The sequence below is a fragment of the Arachis duranensis genome, chromosome 10 (assembly GCF_000817695.3).
Source record: "Arachis duranensis cultivar V14167 chromosome 10, aradu.V14167.gnm2.J7QH, whole genome shotgun sequence".
In the NCBI taxonomy this organism is placed as follows: domain Eukaryota; kingdom Viridiplantae; phylum Streptophyta; class Magnoliopsida; order Fabales; family Fabaceae; genus Arachis; species Arachis duranensis.
The window spans coordinates 85,122,853-85,139,923 of NC_029781.3; the positions used below are offsets into that span (position 1 = coordinate 85,122,853).

General features: G+C 28.8%; 1 protein-coding gene across 1 annotated transcript; it reads left to right on the forward strand.

The window, feature by feature from the left end:
* The first annotated feature begins 282 nt into the window (after positions 1–282).
* On the forward strand, positions 283–8,617 carry LOC107470600 (beta-galactosidase 16-like). Its single transcript, XM_052255845.1, has 18 exons — positions 283–467; positions 2,353–2,448; positions 2,852–2,964; positions 3,136–3,202; positions 3,551–3,643; positions 3,750–3,893; positions 4,178–4,272; positions 4,408–4,513; positions 4,590–4,674; positions 4,867–4,985; positions 5,190–5,351; positions 5,607–5,794; positions 5,891–5,982; positions 6,294–6,400; positions 6,496–6,588; positions 6,672–6,775; positions 7,221–7,367; positions 8,461–8,617. Exons 1-18 carry the CDS (start codon positions 291–293, stop codon positions 8,570–8,572), a joined length of 2,100 nt encoding a protein of 699 aa, XP_052111805.1. The 5' UTR covers positions 283–290; the 3' UTR covers positions 8,573–8,617.
* Positions 8,618–17,071: the final 8,454 nt, after the last annotated feature.

Genomic DNA, 17,071 nt, shown 5'->3' on the forward strand with positions numbered 1-17,071 from the left:
TAACATAGTAACGTAACCTTATTATCTATGTATATATGTAGTAGTAAAATATTTTTTTTATTGCTCACAATATCCCCTAATCTGATAGATATTTCGCAAATCTGAACTCTATTTAATTAAAAAAATGAAATACAGTAAGAAATAATAAAGAAATGGATACGTAAATCTAGGCATGGATGAAGAACAAGTAACATAGAACAAGTGTTGATAATATAAGAGTGATATATAGAGAGTCTCTCTCCGAATATTTTGTATACTCTTTGACTCTCATACAATACATAACACTCAGCATGATGTTGAAGCCATCGTCGTGCTTCTACTACTCCTCTCTTCTCCTCCTTCTAACGGCGGCAGCGTTCGTCATCGTCCTCGCCACCGTCACCTACGACGGCAGATCCTTAATCATTGATGGCCAACATAGAATCTTATTCTCCGGTTCTATTCACTATCCTCGCAGCACTCCTGAGGTACCTATACATACCTTCATTCTTTTTGTTATCTAGATCATTTTTCATTAACAATAATGTAGACTCAATTCTTTTGAATACGTATTTATACGTTTAAATAAGAGTTTTCTTTTTGTATTGTGGTGTGTTTTTTAGCATTTGAGAACAATGCTAATTAATTCATTGCCTCTGTTATTATTAGGCAAGAAAATTTTCAAAGAAAGCATTGATTTACATTTTGTTCTTGCAAGCCTTATTAATATGTTCAGATTCTAATACATTAATAATTATTATTCTTCTATGTTTTCATCTATTATTAAAATTTAATTTAATAGATTTGATTTTACTCTAAGAAAGAAAAATTGAGTTGCGAAATACTTATATAGAGTATGATTATTGATCATATATTTTCAACTAGTATGATACATCAAATAAACTAAGATTATACATTTATCTTTAGGCTATTTGAGATTGTCATAGAACATTATATCACTTATTATAAGTTTAATATGTCTACTAGTATAAGACATTTATGTATGTAAATACTTAATTTCTTAACTACAATAATATATGAAGTGGCATCTGCTGTATATTATTATGTGCATAGTTTTCACATGGGGGTTGGTTGCCCATGAGAAAGAGGTTGATCTCCATAAAATTATTCTGAACTTTGATCTTTGATCCACGCTATTAAGCTTTATTTTTTAATTCAATAATATTTAAAAGATAATAAAAAAATAATTTAAATAGTCTAAAATTATTTTATTTAATATTTATTAGTTATTGCTAAAATAATTACATAATTTTAGATATAATTAATATATAATTACGAATATTATTATGTTATATAAAATAATTTGATATTTTCTACTCCTTATCATTAATTATCATTTTTAATTTAGTTGACCACTATGATGTGTGAGTTATTAATTGTGAGCGCATATGTATATATATAAGCTCTACATGTTTACATTTATATCTCCAGCCATTTTAATGTTTGAGTCAAGCTTATATTGTTAACAATTGCTCGTTCAAATAAAAATGACATATTAGAAAAGAGCTTGATATCATGTTCCTCTTTTTTATTTATATTTATATTTACTTATTTTTGGTTGGGTGAGAACCTAGCTTTTAAATAACTTATTAATAATAACATTGTTCCAATATAATAATAAAATAAAGATATTATTTATTTATTCTTGAAGCATTTGTTTTCCTAAAAAATATTTTAATTAAAATATATTTAATTAATTTTTCATTCTTTTTACTCTATTTATTTCAAAATAATTATCGACTAATTTGGTACCAAAAAAACTAATTAATGTCTTTAAATATCAATCGTACTCTTATATACACTGATTTACTTTTTTAAAATAAATCAGTTTAATCAAAGTGATAATATTTTAAAATAAATAGGAGAACTTAAACTGAATATGGATATCTTTAAATATGTTTAGTTACTCAAATTATTATTGATATTAATTAATTTTTTAACTAGAAACGTCCAATGAAATCCATGTGTTTGCGATAATACATGTATGAATACAGCTCATATCACTAATCATGTTTTAATCATTACAACTAAATTCGAATATCAAATCTTTAAGGAGACAATTCAGACAATGTCTTTCATACTTTGTACCAATTTTGATTATGTTCAGATTTTTTTGAAAATATCAATCAATTTTTTTAATTTTAAATTCTAAACTCTTAAATTTTAAATTCTAAATTTTAAATGCTAAAATTCTCTAAAAATAAAAGTTAAAAAAATAATTTTACAATAAAAAATTGCCTAATTTAACAAACTAAAAGATAGTTTTTTATATTTTTTTTTTAGAAAAAAAATTGTTTGTTGATGTTGTGCAAGAGCATACAAAAAATGTTAATTTGTTGTCAATTTTAATAGATGTGGCCTGATTTAATCACAAAAGCTAAAGAAGGAGGGTTAGATGTCATACAAACTTACGTCTTTTGGAACCTTCATGAGCCTCAACAAGGACAGGTAACCTATAACTAATAACTAACTAGTGTTCATTATATTTACATACAGAATTAATTATGATTTAATTATTCTGTCAGTCCTTATAGTTTTATTAAATTTTCAATTAGGTCTCTATACATTTTTTCTTTTTTATTGATTTCCTATACTATATAAACATTGAAATTAACAGAATATTCCGTTAAGCAAAATAAATATGCCTAACACTTGACTAAATATTCTATATAGTTAACAGAATATTTCATTAATTTCAATGTTTTTGTCACGGTAGGAACTTAGTTACAAAATCTAATATGATATAGAAACTTAATTGAAAATTCAATGAAACTATAAGGACTGACAGAGTAATTAAACCATTAATTATTTATTTTATTTTATGACTTTGTTTTGGCACTTGAATTTGCAGTACGACTTTAGTGGAAGACGTGATTTAGTGAGATTCATTAAGGAAATTCAAGCACAAGGCTTATATGTAACCCTTCGAATTGGACCCTACATTGAGAGTGAATGGACTTATGGGTTAGACCCCTTTTCAAGCTAATATTACTTACCAACAAATTATATTTTTAAAAATATATATTAACTGGATCTAATGAACTCTTAGCAAAATAATAATCATAATAATAAGTACGTGTAATAATTAAGCATGTTAAAGAAATTTCTTAATTACTTCTGATTTTGTGGCTGCAGGGGTCTACCATTGTGGTTACATGACATTCCGGGTATTACTTTTAGAACTGATAACAATCAATATAAGGTATTATATATAGTTCTTTAATTTTTATGAATTATAATGACGAAAATTTAGGTGCAATTAATTTTATGTGAAATTAATAATTAAGAATTGTTAAATAATAATAATTTAGTTAAACCTATTAAATAATTTAACAACCTTTGTTATTAATTTCATATGAAGTCAACTGCAGATGAGTTTTCACCGTAATAATAGTGGTGGTTTATATCTTCAATATTTAACTGATAGTAACTTTTTTATTTAAACTTCATATTGGTGTTGACTTAATGCATAGAACATTTTTGTTATAGTAATAGAAGCACTACTCTGACATTCATAATAAGTATTTAATTTGGGAATGATTAATGACAGTTTCACATGCAAAGGTTCGCTGCCAAAATAGTCAACATGATGAAATCAGCCAATCTTTATGCTTCTCAAGGAGGGCCTATAATACTTTCTCAGGTTCAAATCATTCTAAGTCAACTACAACAACTTCTTGCTAATTATAAACACATACTTTAGTAGTATTATACTATTGTTTTAATCCAAATTGTTGATATAATTGTAGATTGAAAATGAATATGGAAATGTTGAAAAGGCTTATCATGAGCAAGGAAGCTCCTATATTCGTTGGGCTGCTCAAATGGCCGTTGGACTCCATACTGGGGTGCCTTGGGTTATGTGCAAGCAAGATGATGCCCCTGATCCAATGGTTAGTACTCTATTTAAACGACTATTTAATTTGGTAGAAATTCATATGCAATTATTATTTTTATGTGAAGTTAATATTTGAGAATTATTAGATAATTTAACAAGTTTGACTAAATTATCATCTAACGGTTTTAATTATGAACTTTATATGAAAATATCTGCATGACTCGTTCACCAGTTAATTTTTTAAGCAAATTCGACATAAATACTATAGGTACAAGAGAATTTCCTTTTTTTTTTGGGGATTATTATAAACATTTATTAATTAAGTACATTTATCCGCAGATAAATGCTTGCAATGGCATGAAGTGTGGAAAAGCATTTAAGGGTCCAAACTCTCCTAACAAGCCTTCTATATGGACAGAGAATTGGACTAGTTTGTATGTTTCTCTTGCTGAATTCTTCATTGTAATTCACATATCATTTTTGTTTTTATTTTTTTAACGGAAGTAAATTTGATACTATCCAAGTCTCTAACTAGATTAATGCTATTAATTTCATGTCGAAATTTGAAGTTATCAAGCCTTTGGAGAAAAGCCATATCTAAGATCAGCAGAAGACATTGCATATAATGTTGCTCTGTTCATTGCTAAGAAAGGAAGCTATGTCAATTATTACATGGTATCCCACTTGTTACCATTAAAACCATTGCTGCAATTTTTTGCTTACTCAAGCACCATGTATGAATTTCATGCAGTACCATGGAGGAACCAATTTTGACAGAACGGCATCTGCTTATATAATAACGGCTTATTATGATGAAGCTCCATTGGATGAATATGGTAAGTGGAAAACTCTTTTACACCGATGGCGAGTTAAGCTTTGTCATGTCGACGAAAGCGGTTGTTAGAGATATAACTATTAATATTTTCTTCTCCTATCAACTTAACCTTTTGAAATGAGTGGTTTCATGACATAGTATCAGAACCTTATGTCTGAAAGGTTTAGAGTTTCATGCCTACTTTGTTATGCAGGATTGGTTAGGCAACCAAAATGGGGTCATCTAAAGGAGCTACATGCTGCAATCAAGTCATGTTCAGACACTTTACTAAATGGAACTCAAAGCATAATCACTTTGGGTTCCCAGCAACAAGTAGGGAATTTAATACTACAGTTCCTGTGTATACTTTAGACTTTTACTCTCTTGGTTATTTTTTATCTGTCACTGTCACATTTTGCTACATCATTGAATCAATATCTTTGAATATAAATAACATGGAACAAAAGGAATGCATGACATACCTTTAAAAGCTTGAATCTTTCAAACAAAATCATTTATTATATCCTTCCTGTGCAGGCTTATGTTTTCAGAAGGAGCTCAAAGGAATGTGCTGCCTTCCTGGAAAATAGTGGTGGAAAGGAATCCACAGTCAAATTTCAGAACATTCCATATGTATTGCCCCCAAGATCAATCAGCATTCTACCAGATTGCAAGAAAGTAACCTTCAATTCAGGCAAGGTAAAGAAAATATTGCTCAACAATGAACTAATCCATGTGATCTCTTTTTATTTGTCACTCCTTCTTTTTTATTCATCCTTACTATACTTGACAAATAAAAGTGACTGATGAAAGAGAACAAAAGAAGTATCAATTCCAGTGATTTTAAGAAAGTGCTTCTACAAGTTCATTGCCATCTTTCCTTTGACCATTGTTCTTTGCATTAATTCAATGAAGTGAGAGAAATTTCTCATTCTTTCTATGTTGCTTTTGAAGGTAAGCACACAAAACTATGCCAGAGTGAGAGCAATGATACCACAGTTGAAGTTCAATACAGCTGAAAGATGGAAAGTATATACAGAAGCCATCCCTAACTTTGATGATACAACATTAAGAGCAAATAAACTATTAGACCAAATCAGCACAGTAAAAGATACATCTGATTACTTGTGGTACACTTTTAGGTAAATAGCAACATAATAGTTAGTGATAAATGCTTGCAATTAAACATGTTTACAATGTTCTCTACTAAGATGTTTGTTCACTCCTTGCTTCTGTAGGTTTAATGACAAAGCTCCTATTGTTCAATCCTTGCTTAGTGTATTAAGTCAAGGGCATGTTTTGCATGCATTCATCAATGGAGTTTTAGTAGGTAAGCTCTAAACAGTGAATGTTATTGTTTCTTTTATTTGATTTCCCACGGTATTTTCCAAGTCGAGAGACCAATGACTAATTCATCGTGGATCGGAACTTTATTTAAGAGTTTGTTACTGGCCAATGGGTTAATGCATGTACAAGGCAGGATTTGAACCCCGACACTTGTTTAAGGAGACTAGTGAGCTATCACTAGACCCAAATACAAAGACTAAAATGCCGCTATCGTCATCAATTGTCATTGTCAGCTTCTAGTACAAGCGATTTTATGAGACTAACCTTTTGTACTCTATATGTAATCATCTCTAGGCTCTGCACATGGGACACATGACAGTAGATCTTTTGTCACAGAATGCAAAGTAAATCTGACAAATGGGATGAACGTCTCCTTACTAAGTGCAACTGTTGGAATGCCTGTAACTGTCTTAACTTTTTCATACTTCTTTTCTATACATTCATCATCATCAGATGTTTGATTGACATGAAAATGTGCATTCATTTCTGCATGAAGGCTTCAGGAGCATATCTAGAGAGCAAAGTTGCTGGTTTGCGTTCGGTAAAAGTTCAAGGCAGAGATTTCACTAATCAAGCATGGGGATATCAGGTGATTATCCATATGCTACTATAAAGATGTTGAGTAAAATTTCTCCACATGGTGCATGCTAATGTTAAGTATTTTCAATGAAGGTTGGCCTGCAAGGAGAGAAACTGCAAATCTATACAGATATTGGATTAAGTAAAGTTCAGTGGGGAAGTTTTCAAAGTTCTGTGAAACCACTCACATGGTACCAGGTATAGTTTAATAATTTTTTAAAAGAAAAGTATAGGTAGACAATGAAAATACTAAACAATGAGAATAATAGATATATCGGATGTTCATTTCACTAGGTTAACGGATGGTTATTCTAATATTAAGATTTAGATGGGTAGTTTGGAGGTATAATGTGTTTTTATTTAATTGGTGGTTATTTATGTTGTTCAAAAAAATTATTGGTTATCTAGCATAACCCTTTTTTAAACTAAAGAGTTCGCTAAATTTTTACTCAACTTCCAAAGAGCATAACTGCTCGGCATTAAGCTATAAATATTCCACTTATTTTACTTAGGACATAGTACAAACTCATTTATCATCTACTGAAACCCAATCTAACAGTAGATGATGGATGAGTTTGCACATTGTCTAATGTAAAATGAGTGCACATAGCATAACATAACATAACTAATTTTATTTCCCTGGACTACATTTGATGCACCAGCAGGCAAAGATCCTGTAGTGCTTAACCTTGGTTCTATGGGAAAGGGAGAAGCTTGGGTTAATGGCCAAGGTATTGGTCGATATTGGTTATCTTTTCACACAGAAAACGGGGATCCTTCACAAACATGGTAAGCTGCTATGCCACACTTCTTTATTTTTCCCTCCTCCTGTTCCTATATTCCAATATTACTTGTGACATAAATGCATATATATAAAAGGAGGGATTACAATAGAACATAATTGTCTTATTATTCAAAGCACAAAAGATGACACCATCTCAATTCATCAAACATGTAGATTTTTCTATAAGAAGTGCCCTGTGTCTATTAACATAGATTTTCTAAATTTTGAATTTTATTTTACAGGGTAAAGTATAATTTATTACCATTTATTTCATAGGTGGGACAAAAAAAATATGAGAGAGAAAACATTTAATAGTGAAAGATCTTACTTTATTCTCTAAAATAAAAATTTAAAATTTAGAGAATCTAAATTTTGTATCTACTATCTAGTATTTAACTTTTCGCTTTCCTTCGTTGCTTTAAAATTTGGGTTTTACACTACTATTTATGGAGAAAGATATTCTAAAGTGAGGAAAATTGTAAAGTGATAAAATAATAAATTAATCATCATTGAATTTGTAATTTTTATAATGTGTGAACTCCATTATTTTAATTTAAGGGGATTAGCCTCTCACTTTACGTTAGTTTGGTAAAGTTTTTACTTTTCAATAGTAGTTTATAAAAGCTAGTTTTTAAAAGATAACTTTTTAAAAGTTGTAGTATCTATGTTTTGTAAATTAAATTAAAAATGATTTTCAATAAATACAAGCTACAACAAGTGTATTTGGTAAAATAGCTTTTAAAATTTAAAAATACTATAATAAACAGTTATTACGAATTAAATTTGGATATTAATTAATGGATAATATTATATTAGATCTTTTAATTTTGATTAGCATAAACTATCTTTAAAAAACTCTATTTTATGTGTTTCTCCTATCTTTTAAAACTGTAAATACAGTCACATAATAAACACATAACACTTTTGATTTACTAAATACAAAATAAAAAATTGGTGCTTTTGAAACTTTACCAAACTAAGTCTTCCTCACTTTAAGGAGCTTGATCCACTATTTATATAGCTAATTATAAAATTTTATAACATAATTAGCCCATTTATTGGATGTCAAGCTTGTATTTACTAACTTTTTTCATTCAGGTATCATATACCACGATCCCTCCTAAAATCTACTGGGAATCTACTAGTTCTATTTGAAGAAGAAACTGGGAACCCACTAGAAATTACTCTAGACACAGTTATATATAAGTGAAAGATCACACAGTATGAGTCAAAGAGGAATGGTCTTCCTTCAATTACATTTGCGTGGCCCAAATTTAGATATTTATCCCACAAATTTGATTATGTGAAAATACAACCATTCTCTTGCAAGCTGAAAACACTTGAAATTCTTAAATAGTTTAGCATAAATGAGAGCTATAAAAAAAAGCTAAGGTTTTACACATAAGATTAAAATGTATTTGGTACTTGATAACGACCAAGATAATACAATTAGTAAGTAGTCATGAGAGAATACCAGAATTCAAGAATAGCAATTTATGATACATGAAGCATGGTCTTACTTGTAGCACTATTTGAAACACAATAGATGTGCTGAAGAAAACATAATAGTTCCTATTACTTATCTCATAAGCAACAACGAAAAAAGTTTTACAACGATTTGGTAAAGTTTTTATTTTTCAAAAGTAATTTATAAAAATTAATTTTTAAAATATAATTTTTTAAAAATTATAATATCTATTTTTGGTAAATAAATTAAAAATGACTTTTAATAATTACAAACAATAATAAATGTATTTAATAAAATAACTTTTAAAATTTAAAAATACTATAATAGACATTAATGTAAGAATTAAATTTGAATATTAATTAATGAATGAGATTATATTAGACTTTTTAATTTTGATAAGAGTAATGCTAGATAACAAAAATATTATAGACAATAAATAAAAATACATGATCAATAATATTTGCACTTATAAATGTGAATTACTCTCTGAATTTAATTGACACAATTAATTTCTTTTTATAAATATCTTCTCTCATTTAATTATACTAAAAGTCAATTCTAAATTTAATATAAATTAAATCTCAAATTTTCATTATTATTACATTCATAATTATATATTTTTCCCAAATAGAAATTTTAAATTTTGATATTTTTAATCCTAAAAAAACTCAAATCACCTCAATACATTTTATAAAAAATAAAAATATCTTATATTTGATTAGTCTCTACTTATTAAAAACGTCCAAAATTATTAGTTTTTAACCTACAAAATAAAATAATAAATAATAAATTAACACCAATTCATTAATTATAGATATTATGTGTTTAAAATTATAGATGTTATACATATAAAATTATGGATGTTAAATTAAAAAATTTTAAAATTTCTACTATACAACTTATATTTTATATATAGACTATTAGAAAATAATAACTGAAATATAAACAAAATCAATAAATAAGCATACATATAAATATTAAATAAAAATATTAAAATAATTAAAATTATGATCTATTAGTGCACATATGAGATAATAATTAAAAAAATACAATAAGACACATAGTTTGAAATTTTGTAATATTAATTGTAAAAATTTATTAATTATAGACATCATATGTATGAAATTATAGATGTTATTAATATGAAATTATGAATATTATGTGTATAAACTTATGAATGTTATAAGTAAATTTGTCAATTGAATAAATTAATTTAAGTATTTGATATTTTTTTAAATCCAATTATGATAAAATTTGAAAATATTTATGTTAAAAATCAGAATAAATTATTATTCCACTTTGAAAAACACAAAACAAATATTATGTAAGTGAGACAATAAATTAGTGATTACAAAAAGATTAATTAAAATTAATAATAATTAAAATTTAGATTAATCCAACCTTTACAATATTACATAGATGCAGTGAAACAATATAGAAAAAATAAATTAGTGGTTACAAGTAAAAATCAATTAACATGAATGATATTCAAAACATATTATTATGATTAGTCTTTATGTAATAGTATAAAAATCAAATTATAAAAGGCCTCATTAATATATGATATCTTACATCCTAATAGTTAAAGATATAATTTGATAAGTTGAATGTAAGAGAGTGAGATAAAAAATCAAAATATAAAAAAGTTATATAAATAAAGTCAAATTAAGAAATTTTTGACTAGTTATGAATGAATTATTTTAGTTTTCAAAATTTTTTTTCTTTCGATAAATACAAACTCATTTTTAAAATTTTCTTTTTTAGATGTTTTTAAAAACACCCCTAATTTTTAAAAACCCTAAATACAAGTACATAAACTTTTTAATTTACTAAACATAAAATAAAATGTTTGTACAAAAGTACAAGCATTACCAAACCAAGTCTAAATATTATGCATGTGATGTTTCAGACACTAATGAGTAAGCTTCATAGACTTCAAAATCATGTCCATTAAAAAACATTATTTCTTTCTTTCTTTCTTATTTTATTTTTCAGTACTTAGGCTAGAGTTTTAATTCGCAGAAATTAAAATCAAAGCAAATAATCAACTAGGAAAAGATGGCCAGACAAATAAATGAATCTTTTTTACTTCATAACACTACAAGAATATGGTCGATTAGCTACCACAAAAATAGTTGTAAAATTATCGCTAATCTGACGCAAAATATAATTCGTGACGGATTAGCTACTGCCTAACAACTAATGCTTTCCTCGCTAATTACAAGTCGCAGATCAGTGAAGCAAACACAATAGTCGCTAATTCATTGAAAAATTTTTTAGCTACTGAATAGATAGTCGCAAATCCATCACTAAAGTAAAAACTAATTCCATAGAAGAAATAGACTAAAAGGTAGTCGCTAATTCGTGACAAAATTTACTGCAGCAGAATCATCACTAAATCCAAGTTATCTTCGTAGACAAAATGGAATGCTTAGTTGACGCTAATTAGCAAGGAATTTTTCCGAACCTAATTCGTCGCAAGTTGTCCGCTAATATGATCGCAAATCTGTCACATTTTGTAGCAAATTTATAGCTAATCTTTGAAAATCCTTAATCAAATTTGTAGAAATTTTGTCGCTAAACCAAAGCTATTCTAAATGAGAAAGTAGAGTCATGAAGTAATCGCTAATTTGCTAAGAAATAATATGTACTCAATTAGTTGCAATACTATCGCAAATATCATCGCAAATTCTTTTTAAACTAGTAACAAATCGATAGGTATTTCATAAATGTTTCAGTCGTAATAGAATCTTTAATTTGTCACCATCATCAACAGCGAGTATGTCGCTATACTAAAATAAACAATATATGAAAGATATGAAGAAAAAGGTTATGAAAAAAAAGACAAAATCTCAATTTTATTCTACTTGGATAAATATTATCAAATTAAAATATTTCAAATATACTATTATGTAATGATTTCTACTTCACATATCAAAATATGAAAAGATAATTAAATAAGTCCTCTAGATGAAATACATGACTTACGCATCCTCAATCTTCTCTAATGGCTCCCTTGTCTCAGGGTACCTCTTCAGCTCCGAGATCTTTAGCTGCTCTAACAAGTTTCCAATCAACTTGAGATGCTATGCAAATTGCATGCAATTCTTATGCATTCTTGTCGTGCTCGCCGCTTTCACAATCAACCCAATTAAACGAACTACATCGAGACCAGTTAACTAAGCCACATTTGCAATTTCCCCATATGATCCAAGGAGACACCATTTCTTTGCTCCCTCAAAAATCAAAATCAACCCTAAATTACAGATATGTAAGCCTCAACCCAAATCTTTAATTTCCATAATTGCTTTTTTGTTTTTCAAATTGGAAATTGCAAGACATGAATAGTGTTCATTCATTTGTTTTTTCTACCTCTGTTTAGTAGTTAAGCAAATAATAACATTGAGTTCCCTAAACTTTTGATGGTTGAAAATGATTATGTGAAGAAGCAAGAAAATTCTTCAACAGTGGAGGACTTTGTGTGCCAGATCAAGCCTCCTTGTAGAAAATGTTTCTCAGAGACAGCATTGACCCTACAAGATTTGAATAATCAGAGACAAAAGCACTGCCAAACATAGCAAACATTCTTTCTTTTTTTTTTAAAAAAAATAAAAATATTAATAGTAATAATTAACATTAAACTACAGAAGATGAAGAATAAAAAATAGTAACTCAGAACTTCAAAGACATGCTAGCTAGCATGCATGAATAAACATTGCAAAATAAGCAATCAGTAGCTCTGGGTTGCTATCTTAATGCATATTAGTCTGCATAAGCTGCCACAAAATTGATTAGATTGTCAATAAATTACAGAAGAATGGATTAAGGTATCAGAGACTAATGTAGAATAAGAATAAGAATAAGAATAAGATACCTCTTGGAGCCATCCAATATGGACTTCTCTTCAAAGAGAGATTACCTTCATATCCAGTAAGCTGTGTAACATCGAGGTTCAAAATTATTTTCATCAAATATAAAGATTAACGGTTAAATCATGAAAGTACAACAAAATAAATAAAAATATTCTAAGTAGTCTAGAGATTCAAACTAATCAATAGGTTACACTTAAGGAAGCGTCTCATTTCAACTACATATAATAAACATCAGATCATGGATAAACATAATTTAAGAACAGAAAACTAATATATAAAAAAATGAGATGTACATACCAAACTTCATTCTCATATGCAGTGCATATAGCACTGAATCACACTCAACAGAACTTTAAAATGCAACAAGCAACAAAATTTACCAAATTGAAGCAAGGAGAATTAACAAAGCACATTTATTTTTTAAAATTTACCTGTGATGCGATTTCGTGTATGTATTTTCAGTGATGTAGCAGAATTCCTGTACATTTGAAGGTTAATTTCCTCATACTTCCTGAACATTGAGAAGTGAAAAAGTAATAATTAATTAATTAATTATAATTATGAAGTTTGATAAGATATATCATAAAAAAAGGCGTTGAATAAATACCTACGATGCAATGAGCATAGAGGAACCACCGATAAACTAAAAGACCAAGCATGGAGAAGTAGAGTTTACAGATAGGAATTTATCAATGTATGAAATGGAGAGAAAAAGAATCTCTACTGCATACAACACATCACTAGTTGCTTTATTTTCATGAAAGTTCTAAGTATAACAGTTTTGACTACTAACATAAATTCAAGTTTACTGAGAGTTGAAGAAGTTGTCAAGAAACTCTCTTGAACTTTTATGAATCTATCAACCTCTTCCTCCTCCCTGAAGAAGTAAGTTTAGTTAGGCAGAGAAAAAGAAAAAGTGAAGGTAATTGGAAGCATTATGAAAAACCTAGCAGTAAATTGATTGAACTGGAAGCATTCTTAGCTAACTCCAACACCTACAATAACTATGAATCCGATGTTAAGTTCCTAAATTGAGATTCCACCAACAATAATTAAATTACAAGCCCTAAAATTGACATCATTTAGTGATTAAAGCACAGGCCGACGAATACACAATAACAATAAAACATTGTAGTGATTTTATAGGATCATAATTAATTAAGCAGTAATTTCTCATCAAAGAAGAAAAAATTTCATTACTAGAATTTCACATCAACTTTAGCCATAACAAAGCAGAGTAAAGTAAGGAGCCTATCGGTAATGGAAAGAGCACGAGCACCACGGGGAGTAGAGCATATCAGCATCCAGCAAGGGGCGAAGCAAAACGCTGCAAGTAGAAGAAGGCAAGCAAATTGGAATCGAGTAGAGAAAAATTCAGAAGCTCAAACTGCAGAGCAGCGACGAATGACGGCGCGCGAGCAGCGACGAGCACGACGGTGCCGTGAACAGCGACGAGAACGACGGCACTGCGAGCAGCGACGAGGACTGCAAAAACAGAAGAGTAAATCGCGCAATGAAATTTCAAAATGGGTTGGGGTTAGGGTTTCTAATTGAAAATAAGGCTTGGATTTTGTTGTGAAGTTAGTAAGGATTTGAATCAGTAAATAACATGTAAACTATAAAGATGTATTTGTGCTAAGTTAAAGAAAGAAAAAAGTAATTTTTGATAAAATATTTGGAGGAAAAGTCAAAATTTTAGGGGGAAAATTTTAATTTATTTTTGGCAACATTTATAACGAAAAGCTTATTAAAAATTTATGAACAACACTTATAAAGTGTGATATACAAATATCACAAATGTTGCTTGTTTAATTTACAAAAACAATACTTCTTACATGTACTTTAATTGATCAAAAGAAACATGTATGGTATGTTGTTAAAAAAGAGTTGCAATAGCTTTATTTTTGTGTAACAAATATTAAGTATTGTCTTTAATTGATTTAGACAACACTTTTTAAGTGTTATTTATAGTATATGTTGCGATGGATAAAAAATATTATAAGGAAATAAGTATTTTTTTTTTCAAAAGTCAATCCAAACTGACTCTAGTTGCATTTGGTTCTGAGAACTATACAAGACAAGATAATGAAAACAAGACACAAAGGATAGAGACACAAAAATTAATGTTCTTGTATTTTATTTGGTGATAAATTAGAACAATTTATGAAAGTCTAATTTATTCTATTTTTTCATTCAAAAATCTGGGAAGAAAAATAGAACAATAAGAAAATATAATTAGGAAAAATTAATAAGAATAATAAAAGAATTGAAAAATAAAAAATAAGTTGTGTCTCTTATTACTGTTTCTGTGTTCTTTCTGGCAGGATGGACACAAAATACACTAATTCAGTGTCTCTAGACACAATGTCTCTGTCTATGTCTCATCTGTCAATCACGACTTTGTGTCTCAATGTCCCTGTCTCAATATCTCATGCCTATAAATAAACGCAGCCTAGGTTACTCTTCAAAAGCGTTCTTTTTGGTTAGAAAAGTGTATCCATAAATATTAAGATAAGGATATGCTTTATAAATGATCTTTTTAATATCTAAAGAGACACTTTTCAAGTGATGCCATAATTGTGTTTCCTATTCTCTTATAAAAGGTAACACAAAGAAAAGCGTAGCCTATTTTATGAATAGGCTACACTTTTTAAATGTAGCTTAAAAAAAGAGCTTATTTTTTTTAAAAAAAAGGCATTCGTTTTGCCCGAAAGTCAGCCAGCTTAATTCGCTATTTTTTCTGGTTAATCGAACTAAGTCGCTTAGGCTTGCATTTTTACGAGTTTGATTTTAGAGTCAAATACACACAACTTTGGGACTTTAATTATTATTTCGTTAAAATAGTTTTAGATTAGTGACAAAATTGTGACAAATTATATTATCGTGCTTGACAAATTTGCTTCAAACTTTTCATGAATTTTCTATGGATTTATATAGAGATTAGCGATTAGTAGCAACATGAAATAAGTGAGGAAAGTCTATCAGTTGTTAAGCAGTCGCTAATTCTTCACTAAATAAGCTTTTGATTAGTGACTCAATTGCGAATTGTTACTTCTAATATTTTCTTGGTTAGCTTTGGATTTGTTATAACTCTGCAACGGATTTCCAATTAGATTAACGAATAATTTGCTACAAAATAGGTAGGATATAGCTTTTGCTTTGCAACAAGATTGCAGTTACTAAGTCGCTCGCTAAATTAAACTTGCGACAACTTAGTGACAAATGTATTTCGTCCGCTAATCAGCGATTTGAAATCATCGAACGAAGTGTGTCAGTTATTAAACGATCACAAATTTCTTGCTACTTAGGTCCTAGGCGCTCAATATCCGTATTTCCACTTTAGTGACTAATTAGCAAGGAACACTTCCCTATTTGAATGATTTATCCATTGTGACGAGCTAGTGACGACTGTTTTCTGTCACTACCCTAATTTTAAATTTTACAATATTATGCAACAAATTAGCGAGAAAATATTTGCTCACTAAAAATAAAAACTTTGGTGACAAATTAGCAAGGAAATTGTCCATCGTAGAATGCATTTCAAGTCTTTGTGACGGATTAGCTAGTAACATTATTTCTCACTAATTAGCCTTTTCGCACAAAGTTTATTTAGCGACGAACTAGTGTGTGAATTGTTTCTCGCTAATTGTATACCAAACACTTGCGTGGAATAGTGACAATAATATCCCTCGCTACTTTACTTTTATTCGATTGAACCCCTAAGTGACTGATTTGCTAGAACATTATCACTCACTAATTAATTTGTGACAAATTAGCAGGAAAATTTTTTCCGCTCTTTTTTTTGCTACAAAAGTCAATTTGCGAGAAACAAACTTACTCGTGAATCTCTCGCTAATCATTCGCTTTTCTCAAGTTCGAATATTTTATGACTGCTCATTACTTTTGTCGTTAGTGCATCATTAATTCCTTGTAAGTTAGTGACAGATTAGTGACAAAATATATTTCTCGTAAAAATTCGTCGCTAATTTGTCAAATTCTTGCAGTGTAATAGTGAATCAGAAGGATGAAATCTATCAATTACAAGAGATTATTTTGAAGCTAGCAAAAAAATGTTGAAGAATGCTATGCAACAACAAGTTTACCATATATGTCCACACCATAACAACGTGCCTCTAGCACTATAAGCATCACCTTCTGTCTTGGCACGGGATATCATAATCCTCAACAACAAATTGTCTCACTTCATATTCTCAATCTACGCTCTCTTCAGTTCTCACTTCTTGTTGTTGTAGATGTTCTACATATATAGGATAATGGGAGACGCAGTTAAAAACGGACGTTTTTTTTTATTCTTAATTCAAAGAGATAATATAAAATTTTTATATTCAATTTATGGATAACACTATAT

What these genes read in the sequence shown, in the direction of transcription:
- LOC107470600 (XM_052255845.1), top strand. Translation starts at nt 291, where the DNA reads ATGATGTTGAAGCCATCGTCGTGCTTCTACTACTCCTCTCTTCTCCTC. An exon ending in CTTTGGGTTCCCAGCAACAA is followed by an intron (nt 4,986 to 5,189) that starts GTAGGGAATTTA and finishes CTTCCTGTGCAG; the next exon opens with GCTTATGTTTTCAGAAGGAG. An exon ending in CATCAATGGAGTTTTAGTAG is followed by an intron (nt 5,983 to 6,293) that starts GTAAGCTCTAAA and finishes AATCATCTCTAG; the next exon opens with GCTCTGCACATGGGACACAT.